The sequence below is a fragment of the Microcaecilia unicolor genome, chromosome 3 (assembly GCF_901765095.1).
Source record: "Microcaecilia unicolor chromosome 3, aMicUni1.1, whole genome shotgun sequence".
In the NCBI taxonomy this organism is placed as follows: Eukaryota; Metazoa; Chordata; class Amphibia; order Gymnophiona; family Siphonopidae; genus Microcaecilia; species Microcaecilia unicolor.
Genome location: NC_044033.1, coordinates 6,128,951 through 6,150,707, shown reverse-complemented (window position 1 = coordinate 6,150,707; position 21,757 = coordinate 6,128,951). Strand labels below are relative to the sequence as shown.

Below are 21,757 nucleotides of genomic sequence, written 5' to 3'. Positions count from 1 at the left end.
TTCTGGGGGTTAAGCAGAAATACTTGAATCTTGGGGGGAGGGGTCTGGGAAATGTTGTTGGGGGGGAAGAGGGTGATGAGCTCCGGCGGGGAGTAACTTCCTCAACATTATTGGCTGGCGGCTTTAGGCTCAGTCCAGCAGAGGGGGGGAGGGGGGGGAGGGAAGGGGATTAAGGATTTACACATTGGGTCATGGAATGTTAATGGGATGAACTCCCCACTGAAGAGAAGTTTGATACATCGTGAATTGCAGAAACTTAATTGGGATATTATATTATTGCAGGAAACACACATTCAAAAGAGGGATGCACATTTACTTAAACATCGGGGTTATAGTGACTGTATCTCACACTTTGATACTAGAGGGGGTAAGGTGGGAGGTTTAGTGATTTACATCCGTAGACATATTCCATTTGTAACAGAGGAAGTATACAGGGATGCTCTGGGAAGGTGCCTGGCGATTAGGGGTCAGCTGTATGGTAAGGAGGTGACCATAGTAAATATATATGCTCCTAACTCAGGACAGGGAGAATTTTTTACCCGGATACATAAGGAACTCTTCCAGTTTCAGAAAGGGGGGATGATCTTGGGTGGGGATTTTAATACTAGTATGACATCAATGGATCATTCAAAGGGGTTGGTCAATAGGTCCTCGGCCCACTGTGCACAGTTAAAATCACTTGTCTCCAACTTAGATTTAGTGGATGTCTGGAGGCTTAGGCATCCGAGCCAGCGGTCTTATACCTTTTTCTCTCATTCTCAGAATACCTATACAAGAATTGACATGGTGTGGTGCAGCCGCCAATTATGGGATCAAGTGGCTGAGTCACATGTTGGGTCCATTTTCACATCAGACCATGCCCCCGTGGAGCTTGAGCTTAAGGGTCTGACAGAGGAAAGGCGCCAACTCTTTTGGAGATTAAATGAACTGATTCTGGGGGATGGTAGGGTGCGGGAGGATATCCGTCAGGTCATTCAGAATTACATGCTTATGAATGACACTGGTGAGGTTCTGGATGGTACATTGTGGGATGCCCTGAAGGCTGTGGTGAGGGGCCATCTCATTAAATGGGGAGCACGGAAAAAGAGGCAACAAGAAAATAGGAAATTGGACTTACGGGCACGTCTAGTGAAGCTGGAATGCCGTCACCAGGAGGGAGGTTCAGAGATAGTCCTGAGAGAGTTAAGACAGTGTAGGGTGGAATTAGAGAAATTGCAGGTAGAACGTGTGGAGTTTTTACGTACGATACTCCAACAAAAATTTTATGAATTCGGTAATAAGTCTGGACGGATGCTGGCTAATCTTCTGAGGCATAGACAAAGGAGCCACACAACAGCAAGAGGCACCAACAGAGCAAGACTGGCTTCTAAAACTTTCCCTTATTGGGGAGATGGAGAAACTAACTGACAAAAGGGTGGGAAATTATAATATGAATGATGAACTCTGGACTCAATTAAGAGCTATGACCCAAGCGAGTTAGCAATAGGTGTATGATGGGAGAGGGGAGGGAGGGTGAGGGGGGTTTGGAGAAGGGGGGGGGGGAGAGAAATGAAAATTAAAGTCTGTATTTGTTTACTTGCAGATTTATTGTTGATTAATAAAAAAAGAATGTTAAAAAAAAAAAAAAAAGAATCATGCTAGAAACAAAATATGCAATCTGTTTTACACTAAGAAAAAGAGAATGCTGGGATCATTATTCCTGCTTTTTCCCACTGAAACCAAGAATGCTATGAAACCAGAGTAAAATGATTGGTTATTCTCCATCACAAGGCAAGCCAAGAGCACTGAATTTGCAGACGCCAAGGGTTAGACTTATTAATGTGCATTACTGCATTACTGCATTAACACACACTAACACTTAACACTCATATTCATAAATATATCTCATTGCATAAAATGAGATCTGCAGTAACTAACACACATTAATGTTAGTCTGCTATAACACGGTAGTGCCGTTTACAAAATCTAAACCCAAGTGCTGAAGACACTGCAGTCTGAGTTCAGCACAGCTTTCTGCAGGGAGCAGACAGCCTTGAAAAGCATCTGTTCTCAAAACTACAGAAGAAAAAGCTTTAATTACTTGATCCATACATACATTTCCAAATTCCATAATCATTCTTTCATCACTTCCTTCTTCTGCCAGAGCTTACACACATATAGCGTCCATTTCTCACAGGTTCCCTCATCTAATATTAGTAGTATAGCCAGTGCATTTTTCTAGAAAAAAAGGTGCTGGTACTCAAATGCTAGGCCATCCTTCAAGGGTGGGATGATTACTGAGGGACCCACCCCACAATAGCCAGGACCCTGCAACCAGTCACAGAATCTATGACAAGGCAGAACTGGTGTGTAGAGCCTGAGCTCTTTCATTAAAACTTGGGGTCCATGGATCAATTTTAGCAGAAAATGGAAAAGGTGCCGGTACTCAGTACCCCCTCAAAAAAAAGCCCTGAGTATAGCTCACCAGTATGTTCTTCTGACCTAAGACTCTTCTTTGCAACTTCTGCTAATGCTCCGATGCCTAAACCAACAGCCAGACCTGGAAGAGAAAGAGCAGACATTTTATCCCATATATTTATTTTAATGAATACAGTTACCAGCCCTGCAACAATTCTATTTTCACATGTAGCCTTTACAGAAAATATGTTTACAGCAACTGATGGAAAGGTAAATTACAGTGGAGCAAAATGTACAAAAGTCTTTGCTGTTATAAACCAGGTCAACTAACTTGTCAGAATTAGTAAGAAAATTAAAGTTGATTTAGTACTGGATAAAGGGTAGTACAGTGAAAGCACTGAAAACCAGTCCTCCATTTATCCACAGAACAGGTACAGCACAGGTAGCAGTCATACCTCTAGAAAGATTATGTTAAAAGGGCAAGATGGTATCCAGTCTTCCTGCTGATGCAATCTTTATTCTCAGTACCAATAGTGATACAAATTAGTTATATATATGTAAACAGATGTTAATTAAGAACAAAAACAAACAGAAGCTCATTTCACAAAGGTACAAGATTTTTAGATGGTACTACTGAATTAAGCCACTTGGACTAGACCTAGAGGATAGAGTATGACATTAGGACAAAGTCTGTCCCTGTCACATTCCCACAGGCTCTGTCCCCATCTCCGCAGGCTCTGTACTCATCTGCACAAGCCTCAAACAGTTATGATTTTATATTTAAATCTTTTTATTAAAGTATAAAAAGGCACAGTACTCTGTACTACTGTTTATAAATCGCAAATAGAAAACGAAAACAACAATGAGAAACCGAAAGAGCCCTGCCACCTTCTACCCTTCCAACCCCAACAATTGCTGACCTCTACTACCCCAAGGAACCCTAATCCACCCAGGGGTACAAAATACAACCCACTCTGTATGCCCTTTGAAGCACTGTTATGATTTTTTAATCTGTAGATAAATAATAAATCATTAACAACCTTAGGATTCAGTCTAGCTCTTCTGTCTTCCACAGTCCTTCTCACAATACAAAATGTCCTCTCAGCAGATGTACTGTTAGCAGGAATGCACAGGAGCCCCCATGCAAGTTTTGTCAGTTTTGGTCAGCATTATTGCTTAATTTTCCTAAACATTGTTGTATGCATTAGAGAATGACACAGGAAGTTTGTCCATGACCCCGCCCCATCCCCATGTCATTCTCTACTAGAGGTGAAAAGTTCTGTAAACCTGTTCTAATCCTCCGAGCCAGTGCTTAAGAAAATAAGAATAGCCATCCTGGGTCAGACCAATGATCCATCTAGCCCAGTATCCTGCTTCCAACAGTGGCCAATCCAGGTCACAAGTACTTGGCAGGAACCCAATTAGTAGCTTCTAGATGGCAGTCTGAACCAGTCTGTTTTGCTTCCTTGCATACAGAATGATGTAGAAAACCAAGCCTATATATCACTATGCATTAAACAAGAAGCAACTAGGATTGATCAACCCATCATGCTAAATGATATATAATCTTCTGGCAACCAACCATTCCAGAAGAAAGGAGGACACCCATTCAGAGGAGGTATATCTGATCCTCCTTACTAGAAGAGAAATGTAAAGAGAAGGAACATTCTAAAAGGGAAGAGACATAAAAAGATGCTGCAATTAAAAAACAAACAAACATGCAAAATGGCGGCAAATAAAGACCCTAAGACCCACCTTCATGGAGGAGTAGCCTAGTGGTTAGTGCAGCGGACTTTGATCCTGGGGAACTGAGTTCAATTCCCACTGCAGCTCCTTGTGACTCTGGGCAAGTCACTTAATCCTCCATTGCCCCTGGTACAAAATAAGTACCTGAATATATGTAAAACACTTTGACTGTAGTTGCAAAAACCACAGAAAGGCGGTATATCAAGTCCCAGTTCCCTTTCCCTATTTGAGATTCTACATGAAACGTTGCTACTATTGGAGATTCTAGATGGAATGTTAATGTAGAAGCCTGCCCTTATAGCTTGAACCAACAGGAAAAACTGCTCTGGAAAGAAGAGAAACCTAACTGCCCTTAATTGAGGCAGCTTAAAAAAGATTTTCCTAATTATTCACCTGACTCTTACTGCCCGGGGGGGGGGGGGGGGGGGGGGGGCAAATCTCTGTCAGTCTACCCCTGCCCCACTGCATTCCCCAAGAAAAGCAAGGTAAACCCAGCACTAGTTTTAACCCTGTCAGATGAATCTGGATCCAGCTGGCAACCTTATTTTGATGCGATATAAGACTAAATAGGATGGCTTGAACCCATAAAGAAGGTTGCAAAGTAAGATGAAGGAGCAGTGCTTTGTGTTTCATGCTGTTCTTTGTGTTTGTCTATTCTCTCCCCGTCTTATGTCATTGATTGTATTATTGTATGCACTATATTTGTTTATATTACAAATTTTGTTCACCATGTAGGACAAGTTTTTGAAGCTAGCAATGCAGTTCATAAATATTTCAGTTAATAAATAATGAATAATCTCTGCTCTAAGGAGCCAAAGTCCTGCCTATTATATACCCATAATAAACACTCCTAAGTTTTATCACTGTTTCACAATGAAACAATAATCTTATCAGTCTTAATAAAACCACTGGTATGTCTTGACTTGCTTGGTCATAGCCTGTGAAAGATTTTTGTTTTCAAACATTTGCTTTCCTTTCTCTTGCCTATTTGGTAGCAAGCGTCTGAAAAAGTACTTTGCCCTTATTGCACCCTGAGGAAATATGCAGCAAAAAACATATGCAAAATTATGCAACTACAGTTAAGATGATTTTTTTTTTACATTAAATAGAACAGTCTTTGAACATACCTAGAAACAGATGCAGCTAGTTCAATCATTACAGCAAGGCAATAAGGCTTAAGCAAAGCATTAAAAAAAGAAAAGAACTGCACAGGATGGTTTGGGACCAGTCAAGGAGGTTTGATTGAGAACAGGAGACAGGATGACATCAAAAAGTTGAATCCACTTAGGTTAGTCTGTTTCCCCTTCCCCACGAAGCCATCGTTCTGCATACACTCAAAACAAAGCAAACCAACCTATGAGCTGTTGCATCCACACTGTCATTCTTTATTTAATCTCACATATTTTCAAACACGCCAGCTTGTGCAGCATATGGATGTACACAGACAAAGTATAATAATGGAAAAACTTTTTATAGGTAGAGTAGTAATTTGTTATAAATCGTAATCAGTGTGTCATTTGGAGGGGCTGGTACAGGGACACCCTAGCATGTGTTATATGTGTGCAAAGATTGTTTTTCTCCTGGTAAAAGGGCCACTAAAATAGACATCATGTTATGAGAATCAGGTGCTCAACATTCAGAGTTTCTATCTATTTATTTATGTACTTATATTTATGACATTTATATCCCACATTAAACATGAATTAGGTTGAAACCTGGGAGCATTTAAAATCTTTTTTTTTCCTGTGCCTAGATCAAAAGAGAAGGTAAAATTAGTCCTTACCTGATAATTATCTTTCCATTAGTTCCAACAGCTCAATCCAGAGACAAGTGGTATTATGTCCCTCTACCAACAGGTTGAGATAGAGAGAACTTCAGAGGTTTACTATATGTGGCCATATGCAGCCACTTTAACCTGAGTTTGATCAATAACAAAGCAGTGGAAGAAGAATAAAAATATCAAAATGTGAGCCCTTTCCTGCCTCTATACAGCCTAAGCAGGCTTCACCTCCACTGCTCCTGTGGGAGGGAATATCCAAAGCTGGAAACTGCCCCATGTCGCAATGTTTTGTTTTTTTTTTCCTTTCTTTCTTTCTTTTATTTATTACATTTGTATCCCACATTTTCCCATGTTTTTGCAGGCTCAATGTGGCTTACATAATCATAATACCATTAGGTGATCGCCAATTCTGGTATGAACAAAACAAAGTGAAGTTGTAGTAAGGTAAAGTTTATGTGTGACAAAAACAATTGGGGATCATAAAGAGGAGGAAGGGTTCAGTTATTTCCAGTATGGGTTTGGTTTCATTGTGTTGCAGGGTTCAGGCATTTAGGTTGGATCATTAGGGTATGCCTTTATGAACAGGTTAGTTTTTAGTGCTTTCCGGAAGTTTAAGTGGTCATTAAGTTGTTTTCACGGCAATTGGTAATGCGTTCCATAGTTGCGTGCTTATATAGGAGAAGCTGGATGCATAGGTTGTTTTATATTTTAGACCTTTACAACTTGGGTACTGGAGATTTAGGTAAGTTCATGATGATCTTGTAGTCTTTCTAGTCGGTAGGTCTTTGAGTTCAGTCATGTATCCCGGCGCTTCACCGTAGATAATTTTGTGTACCAAGGCGCAGATTTTGAACGCAATACGTTCTTTGATTGGGAGCCAATGCAATTTTAAATACTTGAAGGCCCTGGAACAAAGAGGAACAAGTACTCGCAAAGAACCACAATGGGCGGGCCTCTGGATTGATCTGTTGGGACTAATGGAAAAAAAATTATTAGGTAAAGACTAATTTTACCTTCCATAGAGTCCCACAGATCAATCCAGAGACGAATGGGATGTACCAAAGAAGCCCCAAAGCGGGGTGGGACCACAGAGACAGACCAACTTGTAGCTCGCAATGCTGAAACCAGACTCCCAAAACGTAGGCAGAAGAAAAGTGAAGCCCCGAGGGCCCTCGCCATCCCGATCCTGTGTACTAAATTCTCGGCAGGATCAGGAACAGTGGACCCTACCAGAAACATGAGCACTGAGGAAGGCCTATCAATCAAAGGAACAACACGTAGTCGTCAGACAAAATGTGAGCTCTCAAAACAAAAATGAAAAAGGACGATACCTGGCGACAAGGCCAGTCAAGTTCTCGAGACAGGACCACTCGAAATAACCGACTTGCGCCAGAAGATCCAACCGCTGACCCAGTCCACAAAAGAGGAAGCTTGACCACTAATGACCAAACAAATCCCCATTCTGCACAGCAGAGCAGCCAAAGACAGCCCCCAAGGCTCTACAGCCAAAGCGAAGTCCGAGTCTGTCAGCCAGGGAAGGAGCAAGACCCAACAGCCAGTCACCGAAATCGGCGACCAGACACCAGCTGACTTCACATGAGGAGGCCAAGGCCCAACCTGCAAGGTCAGAACCTCAGCTAGAGATGGGGCCCAGTACTACCTCTAGCCAGAAATAATATGTACACTTGCCCAATACAGAGCTAGGCTCAACAACTGAGCCAGACACAACTGCCAGTCCCTGATTCTACCGTGAATGGGAGTGAAGAAATCCTGCTCCACCACCAGGAAGAGCCAGGGTCTAGCTACAGAGACAAAGTCTAGCTCAACGGGTAGAGACGGAACAGGATCCCCCTGCAGAAATGGGGAAGGAATGCTAACCAGAGGCAAAGGCGATCCTGACCCCAAGGAAACCGAATAAGGCCCATCCAGTCGAACTGGGCCACCTGGGACCTCAGAGCAAGGCTCGAAACCCAGAAATCAAGTAAGGGTATGTCTCTAGAGAAAGAACTCCAGCCGTCTCCCGGAAGCTGAATGTGGCTCTACCCTAAGGCCAAGTTCTAGACAGAGTTAGAGTCAACCCCCAAGATAGGGCAAGACAGGGCAAGACATGGCGAAGTGAGGAGCAGCAAAGAAGGAGGCAAACGGAGAAGTCTCAGCCTGGAGAGAGCAAGGAAGGGCCGGTAGGCAGAGACAAGGCCAGTCTCGCCAGCTAGAGACGAAGCTCAAAAAAACGCCATCTGGAGACGAGGCAAGCACGACGTCCATCCAAATAGACAAGCACAAGTGCCAATCAGGAAAGAAACAAGTTTGTCTTCCAAACAAAACGTACCAAGACCCTGACTCCAAGGAAGGAACAGTACAATGAGGCAGCTGAACGCGCCCCTATCAGTATCAGGGCAAGGCTAGATATCCCCAGATGGAGAAAGGCCCAACCCCCCCCCCCCCCCCAAGTAGCAAGAAGGCTCTACTAGAGGAAGGCCTGGCAACCAGTGTTGGAACGAGAGCCAGAGCAAGTCCGCCCTCCAGAGGTGAAAGTCTTGACCTCAAGAGATGGGACAAAGCTCAAAATCCAAAGATGAAGTAATGCTCAACAGTCCAAAAGCAAGCCAGGCCCCCCACTCAGCGATGGAGGGAGGTTCGACACTGAGGTACATATTAAGGCTCTATGTCCACAGACCGAGCAAGGCCCGACGTTCAAAGACAGAGCACGGCCTGACGTCCATAGGCAAAGCCAGGACCGACTTCCAGAGACGTAGCAAGGCCCTTGTCCAAAGCAGAAGCAAGACCCAACTTCAGGTTCGTCATCCAGAAACAGTGCAAGGTTCGACTTCGAGAGACAGCGCAAGGCCAGACGACCTGTGGCGCAAAGATTAATGTCCAGAGACGGAGCGAGGCTCGCCGTCCAGAGACGGAGCGAGGCTCGCTGTTCAAAGATGGAGCAAAGACCAGACTGAGCACAACTCCGCGTCCGATGCCAGAGCACGGCTCCGCATCCGATGCTGGAGCACGACTCCGCGTCCGACGCTGGTGCAAAGCTCAATGACACAAACGGCAGTGCAAGGCCCAACATCCGCCGACAGGGCAAAAACCAGCCGCCACAGTCGGAGCAAGTTTGACGGCCAGAGACTGAGCGTGATTCAGTGTCCCGAGTCAGAGCAAAGTGTAATGAGAAGAGTCTGAGCCAGAGGCGAAGAGCAATGCTGAAACAAGGCTTGACTCCCAGATACTGAATAATTCCGATGTTCAGCCACCCAGCAAGGTCTGTCTCGGGGCAGGAATTTATCTAACCATTTAGTTTCCTCTACTTTCATGTCACAAAGGGCAAATATAAGGATCTTTTGGGTCATAAGCCTTGTGGACATTGCAAAGCTTGCCCTATGTCTTCAACTTGTGTTTTTTGGCAACACCCTAACACTCATAAAAGATATCAATTGAGAGCATCTACAGATTGCTCTTCAGTGAGTGTTGTTTAATATCATCATCTGCCCTTGCTTAAAAATATATGTGGGACGAACGCTCAGAACAATTAGACGGGGGGGTCACGTGATGCCTGCTACTTGAGAAGACACGGGAGGACGAGGCTCCGCGCCTACCCACCCCAAACTTGCTATATTACAGGTTAAAACCTAACGACGAATACCACAAAAACTACCCAAGCAGCGAGAAAGCGCGGGTGAAAGCTGAGGAAGCGCCAAGGGCGGAATGCCCCCGAAATCACATAAAAAAACGACGACCTCTGAGAAACACGAGCCAGGCAAGATGGCGGAACATCGAACAGCACAGAGCATGCCTGCCGCGGTGGGTGCGGACTGGGCGCAGGAAATCTCCCGCTCGGTGTCCGCTGCTCTGGAAGATAAACTGAATAAATTGCAGTCGGCGGTGGACGAAATCAATGAAAAATTCGACTCCCATGCAGCACGACTTACCGCCGTGGAGAGCAGGCTGTCCGCAAGGGAGGAAGAAGCCCAACACGCTGCCACGCGGTTGGAGATGCTCCAAAAAGAACTGGAAGAAATGAAAGAGAGAGTCGAGGAGCAGGAAAATCGCTCCCGACGAAACAACCTGCGGGTGACCGGACTGCCAGAAACGGTGCTCGACAAAGACTTATATGATTTCTTCTCCAAATGGCTGCCTGAACACCTGGGCCTGGAAGAGAACCAGAGCCATTATGCATGCGACAGAGCCCATCGGATTGGGAATCGGGGAGACAACAACTCCAGACCCCGCATAGCGATTGCGCACTTCGTGAACTGGCAGGCAAAGGAAAAGATATTGAAGGCTTCGAGAGGCAAGGAGGGATTACAGTATGAGGGCCGCCGCTTATTATTATTTAATGATTATTCGACGCGAGTGGCGCTACTAAGGAAAGCCATGGCACCTACCTGCACTGCACTCTACAAGAAGGGGGTGCGATTTGCCCTGATATACCCAGCCAAGTTGAAAATATGGACTGATGGAAAGACTATTATTCTTAATGATGCAGCTACGGCAAAAGAATATATGAGCAAACTTAATCAGCTGGAAGCATCGAGGCCTAAGGACCCAGAGTAAAATGGCCAGGAGGATATGAAAAGATAAAAGCGCTACTTGCTTGGTGTTGTTTTACGTTAAAGGATATGAACTTAATGTACTCCAGTGTCACTGCCAAGAAAGGCAAGAGTTGGTTTTGAGCGCCTCTCCCTTCCTCAGCAAGATTGGAAGATCTGGCGGTGGGGAGGAAAACCGCGATGAGCACGTGCAACATGTTACAGGGAGAGGTGAAAACACTATAGATAATACATAAACTGTAAAGCCTTTCTTGGTTAAGTTGGTTGGACATAGTTTTAAAACTGGAGATGGGCAGCCGTAGTGCCTTTAAGACACTGTGGACTGTCGGGAACATACCTGTAGTGGGCAATGGGTAAATATTTGTTACGACATAGTTACTAGAGGGGTGGGGGAGGGGGGCTTCGGATATCCTCGGGTTGGACTGAGTAGGTGAAGGATGTGGGGGAAGAACATGGTAAGAGGGAGGGAGGGACGAAGGGGGGGGGGGGGGAACGGGGGGGGGGGGTGTGAGTGTGTGAATGAGAACGAATTAGAAGGGGGAGGGGAAGGGAAGGAAAGGATAAGAATTGAAAGAAGGGCCTCGGCAGATGAGGATGCATGGAAAATGGGAGATCAGGGATTTGAAGGGATTCAGGTGAATAATGGGAAGAAGCAGAAGAAATATGGGAAATATAATTGGACTGATGATACGATTAAAACCCTGCAGGTCGGGCTGGGAGACTGGCAGGGTACAACACACAATGAGCTGGGTTATTACGCACACCTATTGTTAGTATGGGAAGTTTGAAAATTATTACGCTTAATGTGGATGGCCTACACTCACCCATTAAGAGAAATAAAATTCTCTCATGGTTGAAGAGAGAAAAAGCTGATATTGCATATCTACAAGAAACCCATCTCACGGCTTCAGAACACCAAAAGCTGAAACGGGGATGGGTTGGAGAGATTGGGTACTCAGCATATAACTCCAGACAGAGAGGAGTAGCAATTCTAATTCATAAACAAATCCCATTTCATTGCCATAAAGTGATTCAAGATAAAGAGGGTAGATATGTGTTAGTTATGGGTGAATTATGGGGACAGCAAATTCTTCTTTGTAACATATATGGACCCAATGTATACTCCCATAGGTTCTTCTCTGATCTTGTGGCTAGAGTGATTCCTTACTCCAATTATCAGGTTATAATAGGAGGGGATTTTAACATAGTAGCGGACCCCACTAATGACTGTAAACCCAAGAAAACGAGGGTGCGAAGCTGGGAAGACAGGGGAATACCCTTCGTGATGTCTCAGTTGGGGTTGGTAGATATTTGGCGACTCCTACACCCCCAGGATGGGGAATATACATTTTATTCACACCCACATAAGATATATTCGAGAATAGACTACTTACTGGTGGCGCCCTCTTTGGTCCCAAAAATTGTAAAAGCAGATATAGTGGATAGTGCACTTAGTGATCACTCGGCAGTTTCGGTGGCGGTTTCCTTTGCGGCGGAGCCGGGCGAGAGGGTGTGGCGGCTTCCCCCCTACCTTTACCAGGATAAAGAGTTTAGAGAATTTCTGCGTCTTAAATGGTTAGAATATCAGACACATAATAATACGCCAGAAGTTAGTGCTAGTACATACTGGGAGGCATCCAAAGCAGTCATGAGGGGGTATATCATTGCATATATGGCGGGTAAGAAGAAGCAAAGAGAGGCAGACTTGCTGCGGCTCTCGCAGGAATACCATCATATAAGGAGGGCACATATGCAGACTATAAATGATACACACAAGGTGCAACTGACCCAACTCAAAAAACAAATCGATGATATATTGCATGCGAGAGCAGAGAGGGATATATACTATCAGCGGTTTAAATTGTTTAAATGGGGTAGCAAAGCGGGAAGGTTGTTAGCAAACCTAGTGAGGCCTCCACGTAAAAAGCAATTAATCTTTTCCATAAAGAACGCTAGAGGAGAGGTATTTACCACTGAGGCCCAAATTATGCAACAATTTGTTCAATATTATAGCTCTCTATACAAGGAACGGGAATACAATCCTGTGCAATCGGCGGCTTTTTTTCAAGGGCTGCGGTTGCCAAAACTGGCAGGAGAACAACTGGATCTTTTAAATGGGCCCGTAACAGAGAAAGAAATCCGGTCCAGTATAAAAGCGCTGAAACTTACAAAGGCGCCAGGGCCAGATGGGTTTGGCCCTGAATACTATCGAATATTGAGTGACCTGGTAGCACCACCATTACAAATATGGTTTAACGGCATTGTGGGAGAGGGCCTGACCATACAACATAATGAAGCACATGTGGTGCTGTTGCCAAAACCCGGTAAAGACGTGGAACAAGTGGGCTCATACCGACCAATATCCTTGTTAAACCAAGATATTAAGATTTTAGCGGCTGTCTTGGCTAGGCGTTTGAATCAAGTGCTACCCGAACTCATCCATGAGGATCAAGTGGGCTTTGTGCCGGGTCGTCATGGCTCCATGAATATAATGCGAGCTTTGATGGCCATTCACAAATTCCGTGGAGAGGGGGGACTAGAAGTTATAGCTGGGCTCGACATGGAGAAGGCCTTTGACAGCATATCTTGGCGATACCTATTTGAGACCCTGGGACATTTTGGGATATCAGGCCCAGTGGTGTCTTGGATTGAGGCTCTCTATAGAAACCCCGTGGCCCGGTTAATGGTAAATGGGAAGCTCACAGAGAGGTTTCCTCTGGGTAGAGGCACCAGACAGGGATGCCCCCTATCCCCAATCCTCTTTTTATTGGCAATTGAACCACTGGCCATAAGAATACGTAGTACAACACAAATACTGGGGATCCAAGTACGAAACAGGGAGCTTAGGCTTAATTTATTTGCTGATGACATTCTTCTATACTTGGCAAATGGCCCCAGAGATTTGCCTAGGGCACTCGAGTTAATTAGAGAATTCGGAGATATATCGGGACTGAGAGTGAACTGTGCCAAGTCAGAGCTGCTCCCGTTGTCGGGAATAGAAGGAGATCCTGGGATGGAGGGATTACCCATAACACCAGTCAAAGGAGCAATGAGATACTTGGGGGTCTTCCTTAGTACCAACGCAAAACTTTTTTATAAGAAAAATGTAATTAATCAGATAGAGAACATTAGGCAACTGTGTGTTAGGTGGAAAGACCTACCACTCTCCTTGATGGGCAGGGTAGCTTTGGTCAAAATGATCCTTCTCCCAAAAATTCTCTACCCTTTACAGGCAGCACCTATATGGGTGTTAAGAAAAGAAGAGCGACTGTTTCGATCAATTCTTAGGAACTTTGTTTGGAGAGGGAAGGGGGCAAGGATAAGCCAGGTTAAACTCTCCCTCAGGAGAGAGAGGGGTGGATTGGGCCTACCAGATCTTCGCATGTATAATGTTGCAGCGCTAATGCGCTTTATTTATGAAGGAATCATAGGCCAGCAGAGATACCTACCAGAACGAGGGATGGAGATCTGGAGTAGACCTTGGTCCTTTATTAATTTAATCCACGGGGGCCCCAGTGGTGACATCAACATTACCGATAGGAGAGAACTTCTGGAACCCATGCGGAGAGCTTGGGGGTGGTGGAGGAAGCGTCAACAGAGAACACCAGAGGTCTCACCCTTCATGAATCTGGTGGGTAATGCAGCATTCCCACCCGGAATGGGTAGAACAGCATTTGACACCTGGAGGGATAATGGATGTAGGATTTTGGGCCAATTACTGGAAAACGACACAGACATTTTTGACACATTTGACCGGGTGAAGGAAAAATGGGAATTGACGAATAAAAACTTGTTACAATACCTCCAGGCCAGACACTACTGGACTACCATAAGATTGAAGCATGGGGAGGCGTGGACGTGGGGCCCACTAGACAAAATCCTTCTCAAAATTCCATATCAGTTAAACAATTTATCGACCTGGTACAGGGTGTTAAATGAACATAGACGGAAGAGGAAATGAGGATATTGATGGCCAAATGGAACGCAGAACTGGGCACTGCCTACACTGAGCAAACATTTCAGAAGTTGTTCGTGACACTTTATGGCATGGTCAAGGCAGCCGATTTACAGGAGACGCAGTACAAGATATTACATAGGGCACACATTTCCAGGGCGAAAGGGGCAAGGATAGGATTATGGACTGATGCTCGGTGTATTAAATGCCAGGGGGCGGAGGGGACGCTGCTGCACTCTTTTCTGGAATGCCCGGCTCTGGTGCTGTGGAATGAAGCTATACAGCTGCTCAATAAGGTAGTGCAGAAAACATTAGAATGGGATTATGCCACTTTACTGCTTGGAGAACAATCACTCTTAATTGGCCAGGGTTTAACTCAACCATACAGGAGACTGGTGTATGTCTCCCTCCTGCTGGTAAAAAAAACAGTATTGCAATTCTGGGGTGCTGTAGAGGGCGCACTAGGAGTGGTATGGAAAATAAAAATGAAAGAGGTAGGCACACATGAGAAGCAAATTTACTCCAAGGCTAACAAACCAGAGACTCGCAAGTATGCCACGCTGTGGGAAGAATGTTTACAATTACTCACCTGAAACTGGAGGGGATACGGGGAGAAGGAGCATGCAGGGATGAATGGGGGAGGGGGGAGGGAGGGTATGGAAGGTGAGAAGTGGAATGGAATATATGATAGAATGCAAGGTAGGATGGCTGGGGGGATTAAATAATAAACTGCAAGGCAGGCTGTGTCAGAGACTTTTGAAAAGACATAACAGCTGAATGTAAATTTGGAATGATGATTTTGAACTGTATATTGAGCAGAGTTGCTGTATTTTGTACTCACAACTTGTTATTGCGTGAATAAAAATATATTAAAAAAAAAAAAAGAACAATTAGACGGAGACTTAATGAACATCGCAACAAATTGAAAAATAAAACTTTGACAGAGGGAACGAGGGGAGGAAAGGGAAGCGAGGGCACAGAGGGATACACATTTTGGTTAATAGTCATTGCTGAACAGCTTGTGTGCGGATATTGATCTTAACTTTTATGAGATACTGGCACGACAACTGGATGCTGGCTTCTTGTGGTACTAGTCTATATGGAATGCAAAATGTGCAGGTTCCGGGGGAGAGGGGCAGGAAGGGGAAGAGAGGGTTTAGGGGGGGACAATATATTAAAGCCTGTAAGATGATTAGCAGTTCCTTGCTGTACTAACTTCATGTTTATCTTGAAGTCTTAGTGTGTCTGGGTTAACCTTTCGTGTCCCTAAATAGATTATATGCAAAAGGGTAGAGAGCCATCAGAGACAGGCTCTTGGTAACTCTGGGACACGGGGAAGGCTACAGACACCACTCACAAGGGTGAGCTAACTAGCCCACCTATGTTTAGAAGTAAGCAGGCGGCTGGAACCAACTTTTGTGGGGGGGGGGGGGGTGGAATTAGAGGGGAGAGGGAAGAAATGTTAAAACCATTGATGATGAGCCTACTAATTAGTCTGTTTGTATTTGGGGGGGTTTTTTTTGTTACATTTGTACCCCGCGCTTTCCCACTCATGGCAGGCTCAATGCGGCTTGTATGGGGTAATGGAGGGTTAAGTGACTTGCCCAGAGTCACAAGGAGCTGCCTGTGCCTGAAGTGGGAATCAAACTCAGTTCCTCAGTTCCCCAGGACCAAAGTCCACCACCCTAACCACTAGGCCACTCCTCCACTCCAATGGTTCCAATGGTTACGAATTTCGCTTGTTAATTGATTTTGTTATATCATCAATAAAACTTTCTGAACATAAAACTTTGACAGACCCTTTGGTCAGGCATTGATTTGAGTTCAATCATAGTTTTATTGACATGCAATGGCTGATCATAGAACAAATTTCTCCATATTTTCAGGTGGATCAGGAGATTTATTTAGCCCTTCGGGAACAATACTGGATTTTTGAATTAGACTCTGTAGTTCCCATATTCGGTAAAACAAAATATGAAAGTGCTAAGCCCCTACGAGAAAAGCTACACTGGCTCCCACTTAAAGAATGCATCACGTTCAAAATATGCTCTTTAGTTCACAAAATCATTCACGGAGAAGCCCCAGCCTACATGTCAGACCTGATAGACTTACCACCCAGGAATGCTAAAAAATCATCCCGCACATTCCTTAATCTTCACTTCCCCAACTGTAAAGGTCTAAAATACAAACTAACGCATGCGTCAACCTTTTCATACCTGAGCACACAATTCTGGAAACTTAAAAACGATTTATGAACTAACTAACTAACGTCCGCAAACTACTGAAGACCCATCTCTTTAACAAGGTATACCACAAAGATCAACAAATGTGAACTCCTCCATAATTGCCTTGCTATATCTTCTTGTTATACTACTACCATGTTTTTTTCATTATAATGTTACCCAACTTCCTTCTGTAATACTAAATGTCTATCTTCTTATATAATTCCACCATTCATGATGTATTGTAAGCCACATTGAGCCTGCAAAGAGGTGGGAAAATGTGGGATACAAATGCAATAAATAATAATAATGACACTATTTAATAGGGTCTAAGAACATGAGTGACGTCATCATGTTTTGTACGGAAGCTTGTTTCTTTTCAAGGATCATCTTGCCACGCTGTGTAGTTTTAAATGAAAGAACTGTTGGCTATGCAGCATTGGCATCCCTGAGGAAGAAATTTTGAAACAGGGATTCCTGTTGGACGTTTGGAACAGATAGTGAAAAAGCGAGAAGTTAAGATAAGTTCGCTCCTTTCTGCTCTTCAACATTCTGGTGCTTTTGTATATTTGTTTGGATATAAGTTTTTGGATATTTGTACATATTATTTGATTTCTTTTGAGTAGTTTTTTCAGTCAGTGGAACTGGGGAAGGGTGCATATGGACTTCCACTGAAGTTTTCACACTCCTGTGTGGATTTAATTCTATATATTGTGTCTAGTGTGTGTTTTACATTAATAAAAAAATAAAGGGTTACAAAATAAGGAGTACAAATGACGTATAGAAAATAAGTGAGCCTTTTTTGGGGGCTAAACTCACTGACATTTTTACTATGTGTTTTGGCCTCCAACGCAATCTTTTTTTCGAAGTCCCTCTTAGCCTTCCTTATCAGCGCTTTGCATTTGACTTGACATTCCTTATGCTGTTTCTTATTATTTTCAGTCGGTTCCTTCTTCCATTTTCTGAAGGATTTTCTTTTAGCTCTAATAGCTTCCTTCACCTCACTATTTAACCACGCCGGCTGTCGTTTGGTCTTCCGTCCTCCTTTTTTAATACGCGGAATATATTTGGCCTGGACCTTTTAATCTTCTAATCAGTTTTTAAAACACCTTCTGAATGGTGCTTTCTGAGTATTCAAAGATAAAGAGGTATCAACCCAAATGCCAAGGTATTTTAGGCTACTCACAATCAAAATTTTCCAGTCACCAAACATGAAACATTCTGGAAACACAGAAGAAATCAACTGCGGTGGCTGATGCAGAAAAAGTACACAGTGATGGAAGCTGCCTCAGAAGTCTTGGGGATTAAGAGGAAAGGCTGGCAAGTCTTTCACACAGATTTGTACTAGTGACTTTGGGGGTAAGTAGGGAGAAGATGGGTCTTTGTACCAATTAGGACTGGAGAGACCTATACTTTTGCTAGCATTTTATGTGCCTAATGAAGGTCAAAAAGCCTTTTTTTTTTTTTTTTTTTTTTTTGTAAAGATATATCTTGCAATAGCAGAGTTTACCCAGAGCAGTGTTATTTTGGAGGGCAACTTTAAAGCTTTTATAAGCCCTAAAATTGATTCCTCAGGGTGCTTGTCTTAGGGGACGGGTGGGCCATCCAAGCAATTAAGGATGTTAATAATAGATCTGGGACTAATGGATGTGTGAAGGAACTTCATCTTGGAGAATGGAGATAAACCTTTTCCTCCTGCACTCACATATACTAGAATTGATTACTTGTTTGAGGATTGAACACAGGTGGGTCCAATAACATGAAACTCATGGAGAGAAGGGTGTGCAGACAAAAAGTGCAACAATGCAAAGAAATAAACACTGCTGCCACAGAACTGCAGAGCCTCTATTTAAAAGCGGTTATCATCAAAGTGAAAAGTCAACCAAAACCAAAAGCCAACTGTAAGCAGATGATCTTTAAAGTATTTCTTGAAGGTCGCTTCTCCACAGATATCATGGGGCAAAACATTCCAAAGAGCTGGGGCAACGGCACTGAAGCAGGATCAACGAGTGCAGTCCAGTCGGACAGTTAAATGAGATGGAATACGTAAATTCTGATGAGATGAGCAAGTAAATATAAAGAATAAAAAGAAATGGTGGCAAGTCAGAACAGAATGTAGCCAATATCCTTCAATCTGTATGTGCTCACTTTCCTGTCTCTACATTGAGATCCTTCATGTGCTACTGCACACACATTAAGCCCACTGTGCACACAGGTCCCTGGTGACTGAGAAACAACCCACTAGAAGCAATGTACCTATGCTGAGCTCAGCCAGACTGCTAAGGAGTCGATGCTGTGTTGCCCTGGATACTCCTAGTCTCTTAATTGCAATGCATGATACTATACACACACTACATAAGTATTGCCATACTGGGATAGACCAAAGGTCCATCAAGCCCAGCATCCTGTTTCCAACAGTGGCCAATCCAGGTCACAAATACCTGGCAAGATCCCAAAAAAGTACAAAACATTTTATGCTGCTTATCCCAGAAAAAAGCAGTGGAGTTTCCCCAAGGAGGAGTGGCCTAGTGGTTAGGGTGGTGGACTTTGGTCCTGGGGAACTGAGTTCGATTCCCACTTCAGGCACAGGCAGCTCCTTGTGACTCTGGGCAAGTCAGTTAACCCTCCATTGCCCCATGTAAGCCGCATTGAGCCTGCCATGAGTGGGAAAGCGCGGGGTACAAATGTAACAAAAATAAAAATAAATAAAAAATAATGGTCTATGGACATTTCCTTTAGGAAGCTGGCCAAACCTTTTTTTTTTAAACCCCGCTAAGCGGCAGCAACTAAGAATGCAACAACAACTGGAAGTCTTGAGCATGTTGGTGGAAAATGTGGGACGGAGAAAGGTTGTAAGTTTCTAGGACTCCAGGCTGTAGGTCATTAGCACCTTGGTGGTTACCTGTGAAATGAGCTGGAACAAAGGCTGAGCAGTGAGAAGGAGGAAGCTGGCACTACTACTACCTGTGCCGTATCTGTTCTATCAATAAACAAAAGAAGCACACTCTGAAATGCTTAATTCACCCCTTCTGAAAAAAACAAAAAAAAGTCACTGTATACACAGATATAGAACTCTACCTCCAAAGTTAGCCAATCTTCCAATCCGTGTGACTGGCACCTTTCGTTCTCGGGCTTGTTCACTGAGCTGCAAGGGCAAAAAATACAACAAATGTAAAATGAGGATCGATTCATTAAAATATTCTTTTCCACATTTGAAACTATTTTAACTTTAAATGAAAAACAAAACAAGCTGTAGGTGGAACTTTTACTGGACTAACACTGTTGTAAGTAGCTTTCAAGATGCTACATTTCATATATCAAGTCAGTAAAAAAAAAAACAAAATGAGGTGCTGGCAATTCTTAACCATGACAGTACACAAAAGTGGAGGATGCCAGTCACAATCTCCAAGGTGATAAGTAAAAAGTGTTTATTTTCCAAATATGACATACAAATGGTGCTGACAGTATGCTAAGCATAAAAACTTAGCACTGCAGTTTGCAGAAATAAAGACCAAAAATATGCGGGACCGTCTCTGTAGACCAAAAATATGCGTCTCCAGTAGAAACAGAGACGCATAATTTTGGTCTTTATTTCTGCAAACTGCAGTGCTAAGTTTTTATGCTTGGCAATACAGGATTCATATTTACTACTACTACTACTTAACATTTCTAGAGCGCTTCTAGGGTTACGCAGCGCTGTACAATTTAACAAAGAGAGACAGTCCCTGCTCAAAGAGCTTACAATCTAATAGACAAGTGAACAGTCGGTCCGATAGGGGCAGTCAAATTGGGGCAGTCTGGATTCACTGAACGGTAAGGGTATTTACACCCTCACAACTGACTTACATGAACCCCTGAAGGCTTGGGTGCCAAAACATGGCCCGTGTTGGGTTTATACTGTCAGCAACATTGTATGTTATGTTTGGAAAATAAACACTTTTTATTGATCACCTTGGAGATTGTGGATGGCATCCTCCACTTTTGTGTACTATCTTCACTGACCTGTAGAGGTTTTGTTTTCCTGTTTTGCTTGTAATATTATTCTTAACTCATTTTGCACTAACTTGATGAAGGAAGCATTAAATTAGTAAAACGTATCACCTACAATCTAATTTGCTCACCTTCATATCTATGTACCCAAATTAAGTACAGAAGCAGTATATAAAATTTAGTCACCACTTTTATGGTGATAGCAGAATCTCATCACTAAACGCCCTTAAAATAAGTACCTGCATGATTTTACTAAAACTTTCTTCCTGAAAAGACAATCATGGAATTCAAAACTAGGATGCAGAAACACAACAAAAGGAAAAATAAAGACAACACAAAGTCAACTTACCAAACAAAAGTACATGCCTATGTGAATTATTTATTTATTTATTTATTTATTGCATTTGTACCCCACATTATCCCACCTTTTTGCAGGCTCAATGTGGTTTACAGAGTAAGGATTTAAATACAGTTGATCATAAGCTGAGATATAAGAGGATTTAGATGGACGGGTGTTAGGTAAGGTCGTGTGAGAGGTGTTTTTGGTGTACTTGGGTGGTTTAAGGAATGATTTGGTTCATTGAGGATGAATGGCATAACCAAACACAAATGGGCCTAACAGTCTCTTTTTTTGTTGTTCTTTTTGATCTGTATTTAGCTCACAGCAAACTACATTCAGATACAGTAGAGCTGGAGGTTGGGAGGCGGGGATAGTGCTGTGCAGACTTATACAGTCTGTGCCAGAGCCGGTGGTGGGAGGCAGGGATAGTGCTGGGCAGACTTATACGGTCTGTGCCAGAGCCGGTGGTGGGAGACAGGGATAGTGCTGGGCAGACTTATACGGTCTGTGCCAGAGCCGGTGGTGGGAGGCGGGGATAGTGCTGGGCAGACTTATACGGTCTGTGCCAGAGCCGGTGGTGGGAGACAGGGATAGTGCTGGGCAGACTTATACGGTCTGTGCCAGAGCCGGTGGTGGGAGGCGGGGATAGTGCTGGGCAGACTTATACGGTCTGTGCCAGAGCCGGTGGTTGGGAGGCGGGGCTGGTGGTTGGGAGGCGGGGATAGTGCTGGGCAGACTTAGTCTGTGCCATGAACAGCATAGGTACAAATCAAAGTAGGG

The 21,757-nt window shown here is 43.7% G+C and overlaps 1 protein-coding gene across 2 annotated transcripts in view; it reads right to left on the bottom strand.

Moving 5' to 3' along the window:
* The window catches only part of COQ8A (coenzyme Q8A), a 224,570-nt gene that overhangs the window by 123,197 nt on the left and 79,616 nt on the right, over positions 1 to 21,757 (bottom strand). For both annotated transcript variants that reach the window (XM_030195735.1, XM_030195736.1), the window contains exons 4-5: positions 19,726 to 19,792; positions 2,465 to 2,539 (exon numbers count right to left, since the gene is read on the bottom strand). In XM_030195735.1, the coding sequence (XP_030051595.1) occupies positions 2,465 to 2,539; positions 19,726 to 19,792 (142 nt within the window). The remainder of the gene's footprint in view (positions 1 to 2,464; positions 2,540 to 19,725; positions 19,793 to 21,757) is intronic.